The sequence below is a fragment of the Ostrinia furnacalis genome, unplaced genomic scaffold (genome assembly GCF_004193835.3).
Source record: "Ostrinia furnacalis isolate ACB-3 unplaced genomic scaffold, ASM419383v2 OfSCF1319, whole genome shotgun sequence".
In the NCBI taxonomy this organism is placed as follows: Eukaryota; Metazoa; Arthropoda; class Insecta; order Lepidoptera; family Crambidae; genus Ostrinia; species Ostrinia furnacalis.
In genome coordinates this window covers 619,647-629,313 of record NW_021131558.1, presented here as the reverse complement: position 1 = coordinate 629,313, position 9,667 = coordinate 619,647, and the positions used below count along the sequence as shown (strand labels likewise).

At 40.6% G+C, this 9,667-nt stretch overlaps 1 protein-coding gene across 3 annotated transcripts; it reads right to left on the bottom strand.

Moving 5' to 3' along the window:
* Positions 1-473: 473 nt before the first annotated feature.
* LOC114352323 (uncharacterized) lies at positions 474-5,024 on the bottom strand. 3 transcript variants are annotated; one of them, XM_028303911.1, is made up of 3 exons: positions 4,654-5,024; positions 3,342-4,302; positions 474-1,521 (listed from the first exon to the last, which is right to left on the bottom strand). In XM_028303911.1, the coding sequence occupies exons 1-2, from the start codon at positions 4,796-4,798 to the stop codon at positions 3,347-3,349; spliced, it is 1,101 nt and encodes a 366-aa protein (XP_028159712.1). In that variant the 5' UTR covers positions 4,799-5,024; the 3' UTR covers positions 474-1,521; positions 3,342-3,346. The 3 variants fall into 3 exon arrangements, with proteins under 3 accessions (XP_028159712.1, XP_028159711.1, XP_028159713.1); XM_028303910.1 differs by having other exon boundaries at positions 474-4,302; XM_028303912.1 differs by lacking the exon at positions 3,342-4,302 and having other exon boundaries at positions 4,654-4,729.
* Between the last annotated feature and the right edge of the window lie 4,643 nt (positions 5,025-9,667).

The following is a 9,667-nucleotide window of genomic DNA, read 5'->3' as shown; positions in this document are numbered from 1 at the left end:
AACTTCACAAGCGAAGTTCGATCAATATTATATGAGTCGCTTCATTCGAAGATATAACATAACCAGGTAGTCCTTTTAGCCTACAAGGTAGAATCGCACGCTTTTAGAGATTTTTGATATCGAGAATCGATATTTGAATTCAATCGATTTCCTAACGACGCTTGGTCACGGCACTATTCGGCGCGAGACGCCATTCTTTTAGAGATTGCCCAAATAGCAAAACTTTTATAGCCGGGTTTGGGCTGGGGGGGTTGTTATATCTTCGAATGAAGCGACTCATATAATATTGATCGAACTTCGCTTGTGAAGTTCGTTTGATCACATATTATATATCTTCGCTTCATTCTTCAGATATAACATAACCAGGTAGATGTTTAGAGCCAAGTTTTGCTATTAAAACACATATTATTCAGTCTTATTAAATTTATTTTATGAGATTAAATAACAAAAATATGACTTCACATAAACAAAAATACATTTTAATACTTGTCATGTAATAACGATAATTAATCATAATCAAAGTTAGGCGGAATCATCGTGATGCAAGATTGATTGAGCAAAGTTATTTGTGTCAATTAACTGTCGATGATAGAATTTAGCAAATACCTTAGACGTATTGGTCCATCCTGCGGCCTTTCTTATAGTGTCAATGGATACTCCCGCGGCTGCGGCGGCAGACGTGGAGGCGTGGCGCGTGCTGTGCGCGCTAAACGCCGCCACGTCTACGCCACTCTCAGACAATGTCTGCTTAATCCATCTGCTTATTGACTGTGCTGTCGCACTCCTGTAGGGGCGCTTCACAGTTATTAAGAGATTGGGTATATTGGCAGGCCGATCTGCATGAGTGATCTGAAGATAGTCCTCGAGAGTTTTTGCGGGACATATGCGAGCATTTTCTAGAAAATAAGGCAGGAATAGTGTCGGCTGTTGCCGACCCGCCGCGGATGTTTTTAAAATGTCTCTGATTGCTATGTTCACTCCGTTTGAGTTAATTGATATATTTTCGAGCTTAATTAAGGAAAGAGTTTGAACACGTTGGGCAGTACATAAGGCTAATAGCATAACCAACTTTTTTGTAAGTTTTTCCCTACTGAGTTCTCTATTTGGATACCAATTAGACAAATGGTTCAAAACAATTTGTGGGTCCCATGTACTGCTGTATTTTGGAAAGCTGGGTTTTAGCCTAAAAACTCCCTTTAAAAGCCGTTTAACACAGTCATCGGACCCGACGTTATTCCCTAACAACAAGGATAACGCAGATCTGTGACTATTGAGAGATCCGTAAGCGGCTCCTTTTTTGTACTGTTCAGTTAGGAAACATAAAACCCTAGGGATGGAGCAACTAAAGAAATCGGATTCATTATTATGACAAAACTCCCACCACATCTTGAATGATACGTTGTACTGTTGTATCGTGTTGTTAGATAAAGATGCTAACATGAGGTCCAAAGCTGTTTCGGGAACGCCGCGGCGCGAGAATGCTTGCCTGAGACTATTGCGGCACCCAGGGTAAGTGGATTCCTGTAACAAGATTGTACACAATGGTCATTGGGGTATAACCAAATGATGTCTGAAATAATCATTCTTATTAACTGTGGGTACCAGGCCTGGGATGGCCAAGAAGGGAACACCAGGATGCCTGTAGCATTATCTGCTTTGATTTTTTGAAGACATTTTAGAATAAGTGGGAAAGGAGGGAATGCGTAAAAGAAATTTCCTCTCCAGTTTATAGTGAAGGCATCTATGGTGAGAGCTTCGGGATCTCTTTTCCACGATACATAATTTTGACATTTAGCGTTAGCCCGGGAAGCGAATAGGTCGATTTCGGGTTGTCCAAAGGCCTTTGTTATTCGTTTGAATGCTGTGTTAGACAGTTCACATTCAGTGTTTGGGTTGAACTTTCGAGACTCTTTATCCGCCTCATAATTATCTTTTGTATTAATATACGAGGCGAATAACCAGATGTTTCTTACTTCAGACCATTGCCATATTTGCCTGGACAGATCGTTCAAATGTGGGAATTGGATTCCGCCCATGCGGTTAACGTAACTGATAGCAGTTGTGTTATCAACTCGCAGTAGAATTGAACAATTAGAAAGATCACTTGCAAAATACTTTAGAGCTAGGAAAACCGCTAATAACTCTAAGAAATTTATATGCTGGTCAAGTTCGCAACTTTTCCAAGCTCCATGGGCTCTCGTGTTATTACACACTGCTCCCCAGCCAGTTCTTGAAGCATCGGTATAAATTTCATAGTCAAAATTAGCTGTTTTCAAGGAATTGCTACTTTTATGTATATTTTGTGTCCACCAGTTCAAATCGTCCAAAATAACTGAAGGGGGCTTGAACCGAGCTTCATAGCTTAAGCATCTTTGTAAGGCTAGGAATTTTTGTCGTTCTAGAATTTTAGTGTACAGCCAACCATATTTAACTGCAGGACATGCTGACACTAAAACCCCGATAAGTTGGGCGAATTCTCTTATTGTACACTTTTGTACAATAGAGAATTTTCTGGTCAAGTCCGTGATTTTCTGACGTTTTTCAGGTGGTAAAGAGATGGTTTCATTTACCGAGTCGTATATGAACCCGAGGAACTGGCAGGTTTGCCTAGGTACAAGAGAGCTTTTAGTATAATTTATTACGAAGCCGAGACATTGTAAGAGATTTACTGTAGCGTTAACATTTTGAAGGCATTCAGTAAAGCTATCTCCTATACAGAGGATATCATCCAAGTAGAAAACATTTTTGAAGCCTAGATAGCGTAAGTGTGTTATTACCTCTTTCATTATCTTTGTGAAGGCTCTAGGGGCAACTGAAAGACCGTATGGCATAGCGGTGAATTCATACGTAAAAACTTCGCCGGGATTTTCTTCAAACTGAAATCTTAGGAATTTTCGATCTGATTCGCGTATCGGAATAAGAAAGTACGCTTCTTTCAAATCGATGGTTGCCATAAAACCATTAGCTGGTAACAATCTAGCCGCCGTTCGGTGATCCTCCATTTTAAAATGTAAGCTAGGTATGAATTTATTAAGATTGTTCAAGTTTAGTATAAAGCGTTTTTCTCCATTTGGTTTCGGTGCTAAAAATGTCTTGGATATAAATTGATCATCACAGGGCATACAAGGTCTGATTGCGCCTAACTTTAATAATTTTTGAATAGCAACTACCATGTCTGCTTTTTCAGTCATTGACAAGGAAGACGTTGGTACATGAGTTTGGTACACAACAGAATTGAATGGTATTGGGAAACCTAAAGCTATCCACTCTAATATAATAGGGTTGGTTGTTATTTTAAGCCAACAATTGTAGAAATGGGATATTCTACCAGCATGAGTTACCTTATCTACTGGCGAGTCGCAGGTGTCCGAGGTTTGTTCGGGCCCGACGCGTTCGATGCTGGCTGAGGTGCCCGACGGTTCGCAGGGGCATTCGTTCTCAGACCCCCCCGACGTCCTCCCCTGTTCTGTTGGAACTGTTGATAGCGCGGGGGGCCCGACCAGTTTCCCTGATACGCAGCGGGCTGAGCGGGCGTGTACTGATAACGGGTATTGGTTGTTGATGGTTCCGGAAGCGAATTACTCCTTGCTGGTTTAGTAAACTTCTTTATTGATAGTCCTTGTTTCTCTATGGCTCTGGAGGCTTTTATTTTGTCGCCTAGTTTATTTCCGTAAAGTGTGTTATCTCGTTCGCTCTCTTGAACAACGTTCAAGAAGGGTTTCGCTAGTGAGTAATTGATGACACTAATGCGCGATTTCGTTTGCTGGTAATGAAGATCAGTAAGTATACGACATCCATCACTTAGTATTCTGATAGCTTCGATCTTGTCGTCGCTTGTAAGCATGACAGTCAAAGCTTTGTTGATGGCTGCTGTACCTAGCCCTAACTGTTGCTGGTCGGTCTCCTTTCTTTTATCTCTTTGGCGCGCCGCCTCTGAAATAGCGGCCGCTACTTCGCTATTAAGCTTGGGGGCCTGTAGGAGAGAGCAGTTTTCTGGTATCAAATACTCTTTCATCAGCTTGTCTTTAGCCTCCTTTGCCAATCCCTTTTTTAAGATAGGGTCCCATCGTTGGGCCAGGCTATGGTGAATCTTCTCGCCAAAAATGGGTGTACTCCCTGTTTCATCTCCGAGTGCTAGTAAAAGCTCGGGGTCCAGCTCAGGGTCCGGTTCTAAAGAATCAGCAGCAGCCTCTGTGGGCGCGGGCTCGCTTACGCTTGCGTCAGCGTTCTCCTTGGGTAACGGGTCGGAGCTCGTTGAAGGAAGTATTTCCACTTGCGGTGACGTCGTAGGCGACGCTCCGTCTGGAACATACGGGACGTACTTAGTACGATGAAAATTTTACTCTCGTGTTAACTCCCGGTTAACCGCCGAATAACAACGTACTCATTATCGATGTATGTAAATTTTAAATAAACCAATAACACTACCTAGTTACAATTATATAATATTGTATAGGTAGGTAGATATAAATACAGCCATCGTGATGACGCTCGGTCAACCGCCAGGCGAGTGCATTCAAATTAATATCGTTAAACAATTACAATGTAAGCCGCCTTCGTGTTAACTCACGGCTAACCGCCAGGCTTTTAAATATTTGCACTTTCAAACTAGAAATAATTTATATCTATAAAGAAAAAAATCGTTTTACTTACTGTCATCTGTCCCCAAATCCGTGTCAGAATCGGAATAAATAATAACTCGTCGACGTCGTTCAGATGCTTGTTTTTTATGTTCAAGCTTTTTAATTTTATTTTTATAACGTTTTATTAGGTCGTCGTCACTTTTTCGTTTCGGCATAATTGCTAGCAGAAATTATTATTTCCACCGCAGCGCGTTCGTCTTCTACCTCGCACGAAAAAAGAATGGCGTCTCGCGCCGAATAGTGCCGTGACCAAGCGTCGTTAGGAAATCGATTGAATTCAAATATCGATTCTCGATATCAAAAATCTCTAAAAGCGTGCGATTCTACCTTGTAGGCTAAAAGGACTACCTGGTTATGTTATATCTGAAGAATGAAGCGAAGAAATATAATTGACTTGAATCTGTTCTTGATCTTATGGAAAAATTGTAGTAAGTACCTACGTAAACATGTTATCGGAAAAGCATATTTGCAAAATCATTTGACAACTTGCTATTAAAACAGGTGGCCAGCGTTTAGCGTCAGCTCGGCTTATAAGTAGCGTGGGCAACATTTTTCTAAACAGAGTAACTTTCTACCCATATAGGTAGCATACGGACAAGGCATAAATCAATCAAAAGGTCGCCTTTGACAAGATCGTACGTTATCCCGCGAATATCGCCCTCGCTGTCGCGGCCATAATGAACGAGTAACAGATTATCCTGAGCATATTTCATCAGCGGCTAATCTCGAAAATAACCTTTTGAAAGAAGCACGCGACGTGCACCGGGGGACGGCTGAACAGCCAGAACAAAATGAGAAATTACAAGGGAACTTTAACAGCAAAAGTAGCTACTCACACTTTTGGGCTTTATCCCATGGTATCTACGCATGGGCCGGTTTTCTATTATTTGGGCAGATCTGATTTCACAGACTTAGGAGTAGTTAGACGCATCAATTCTATTGCAAATACGAATATTACTACTATTGAGCAATGACCGAATGCTTCGGTTAAAATTAACCTAGGTGTGGTCCGCACTGCAAGCCACCCTTGGATTTTGGATAAAGGACATAAGTAATGCAACTATCGACTGTGTTAACTGTTTTGTCGTAGCTTCGTCACGCGACGCAAGATTGATGTCGCGGCGACGTCGCGGAATTATTCATGCGGAGGCGACACAATCTATCTCATCGTTCTATCATTCTAACCGCTTTGCGGATAAACCGATTCAGGGCTACGTGTCCGCCTGTCTACATTTTGGCGATATTTCAAATGGGATTCAATTTCGCCAAGCGCGTTTTTATCACTTTAGTTCACGCCAACCGGCATTAGACATCTTGCGAATATTAACTGACTTGAAAACAAATCGTTTGAGCTCCTAGAGATTTACAAGATCCCAAGACCTTTTACGTTCGGGTCAAGACCTAATTCAGAACTCTGAAATTGTTTATCCAACTTTTAATTACAGCTCGTTGTTTGACAGCCCTGTCGTTGATGACATTATGCGGTTTGGGAGTTTCGTCGCCGAAGACATTATGCGGCTCGTCCCGGCGGAATAAAATAAATAAATATGGAGCTGTCACAGCGATGATCCCGCTTGATTGATGTATTGTGTGCTGACACTTTCTAGGCACTTAATAAGAGGCTGTGCGCGAATGTAGAATCAGTCTATTTATGTCCCGCTAAGCCTAAAAGTGTAATGCGTAGTTGGAATTAACATCAAATGTGTGTGTAGCTGCTTGAGATCGAATCAGAAATGAGGAGATCCGTAAACAAATAAAAGTCGCTGACATAGCCCGACGGATTAGCAAGCTGAAGTGGCAATGGGCAGGGCACGTAGTACCTACGCAGAACTGACGGCCGATGGGGCAGAAAGGTTCTGGAATGGAGGCCGCGTACCGGAAAACGCAGCGTGGGACGTCCACCTACAAGGTGGACCGACGACATCGTAAAGGTAGCAGGGAAGCGCTGGACGCAGGCCGCTACCAATCGATCAACATGGAAAGCATTGGGGGAGGCCTATGTTCAGCAGTGGACGTCCTATGGCTGAAATGATGATGATGATGATGATGTGTGCGAAACACTAATAAGTAACCAGTATAACACGACATTGATAACTACTGAAATATCTTTGAACAAACAAACTTAACCTTTTGAAAAGGTTACGTGTACCTTAACAGCTCCATTTTATCCCGAACTGGGTTGAGGCAATTACATTTACTCTTTCGCATTGCGTAGGCTTCTATTATTATAGGCATTTTGGTTTACTTGGCAAAATTCTTTGATATCTATAATAGGACTTCGCTTGTACGATTTCAGTAATAAGTAATTTGTAAGTAATTATTTGAGTATGATTGCTCTCATTTTGCTCTCAAATGCAGTGAGTTTATGTAAGTACAATTTTTCTGATGGGGAAATCATCTAAAATATAATTAATAAACAACTCTTCAACCAGTCAGAATAAGCAAGTGAATTTTCATAAGCACTGCACTCATCTACACTTGGTAGTCAATACAACCAACTCATTGATGTTTTCAATATATTCAGTGGTTATTTTTGTAAGCTAGCGTAATCGTATGTGTGCGTACCAGTCACTTGTATGAAGCTTCCGCACTCTGCATGATGCGTCGTCAAAGGAAAACATCCGAGAATAGCCGAGGCGGTCTGCGGCCACCAATTAACTAATTGTGTCTATTCGAGCGCTCGAGCCGACTGCGCAATTGCGCGGCTACTCGTTACGTGTCGTTATTCACTTGCTCATCTGACCATAACAAAACTACATGAAGTGGGACTCTCCGTTACTCCAAGTGTTCCAGTGAAAGTGGTAAAAACAGCAGAAAAACTCACGAATTGTACTTAGGGATTAAGAGAAAAGTTGCTTAAAGAAATTAAGCCGGCCGAGTGAATGACTTTATGGTAGTATACACTACGCTACGCCATAATGGTGACACATTGTCTCATAATGCTTGCATGCCCATGCTTCGCTGAAATATTTTATGACCCACAATGACTATTTCAAGTGACAAACTACGTCTCCCGTTTCACATTGTGACCCACTGCATTCATTTGCATTGTAACCTGAGGAAGGACGGCGTTAAAAACGGTTTATCTCATAAAAGTATAGTTTCATAAAACATCTTTTGGTAAAGTGGTATAGATATGTTTTTGACGAATTTGTGCCAGATTCCTTAGTAAAAAATTTGGGAAAGGAAACGGATGCTTAACCCGAAAACCAAATTGAGGATTCAATTATTCAAGTGCATTAATATAAGGAAGTTTGCTGAAGTCAGTAAATTAAGCACAAAATATTAGAAGGTGTATAAAAATAACAAAAGGCCACAAATGATGATGACGTTTGTGAATTGATAAAAATACCTGCACTTAGTTGTACCAGCAGGTCGACGACTTTACAATGTCTGCTCTATACTAACCCACGCTAGCACTATTTAATTATAGTAGAAAGTTTGTTATCAACTTTTATCTACAAATTAAAGCGTTAATAGATTTGAATTCACTGAAATACATAGCGATCTTCCGATTGCACCTACTGCTCATCAAATATGCATGTAAAGCGAACTGCTCCGGCTCTAAAACCTATTACCATACACAATATCGGAAATCAAGAACATAACGCCGCAATCTACTGACAACTTATTGTTGTTTAGGGACCATAAACCGGAATGAGTTCCCACAAACCGTTAGGCGCTATCGGTAAATATTCATTGTTCATTTACACTTGACAATACTTTGATTTATGGAAACTTAATTGAATTTCGTTTTGTACAATCTTTATGGCACATTTTTTTTAAAATAAATCTATGTATGTAGATTTATTTATTACTTACGAGTATAAAGTGTATTGCCATAAAAAATGTAATTCAAGTAACAAAGCTCATTTAAGTTTTTCATAGAAACAGTTAAACAATAATTAGGAACCGTTGACACAATAGTTACACGAAGGAGTTAATTACTGACATCTGAACTATGACTGGAACTATGTCATCACTCTAATATTGCTAATTGATTGCCGGCCTAAAGACCTTCGGCATAGAGGCGATAATGGTAAGATGATCCTGATAAAGTTTCTGAGGTCAATTAACAGGAATGCCGGCTTAGCGACGTTGCTAATAGAGTCATTATGATCAACAATAGGTCGCTCTGTGCTTTTATTAACACTGATCAATTAGTACAAACGTGTGTCGAGATATGTGTCTCGCGCACACGTTACTCGTGTTTTGTTAGAGAAGAGTTAGCTTCAAACCAAACAAGATATCTATCTATATATCTATCAAGATACCTAATTTCAGAAATATCATTGATTTAACGGTTGCTTTAGAGCATTAATTCTCTCGAATCTCTCGAAACGGGAATCTTCTAAGGAAATAACTTCAACATCTTCATTTGAAAATTCAACTCTATTATCTTTATTCTTTTCAACAATTTCATTCCCGCAAACGGCAGTGGCAAGTTGACTTCTAGTTATTCTTTCCATATGAATATTTTCTCCTTCTAGAATATAAATAGCTCATCCCGTATGCAGGTTCGGTGCCAAACAATTCGCGCGGGAGCCGCCGCGGCAAGACAAAACAAAAGCAGCGGATTTGGATCGGGACACGCTGTAATTGTTCGGGGATACACAGGATTTGGTGTGTCGCCTGAAAATTTCAGGAAATTCAGTCCAGTTAACAAGCTCGGAACGTTTTTGTCTACTGTAGTTAACTTAGCATCTGCATAATTATATTTGCTATATTCAATGTTTTCGTGTTTTGTTTTTTAAATTACCCTAAATTGTCTTAATTACTGCTCTCTGACTCTGTAATTACATCCTGAATTCCGGTTTTACGGCATTTTTTTGAAAGAAAGTGAGTCCAATGATTTCATCGCACAAGTCCCAGCGTACCAAATTTCTGTAACCCTTCGTAAACGTCCATTATTAATTTTGATTTTCAATAAAATTCCACGTGCTCAAACCCGGCCCGCTGCAGGCTGCATTCAAGCTATCGCGCTATTGGATCGGACAATGCGATGCTATCTGCGCGCGAGTGGA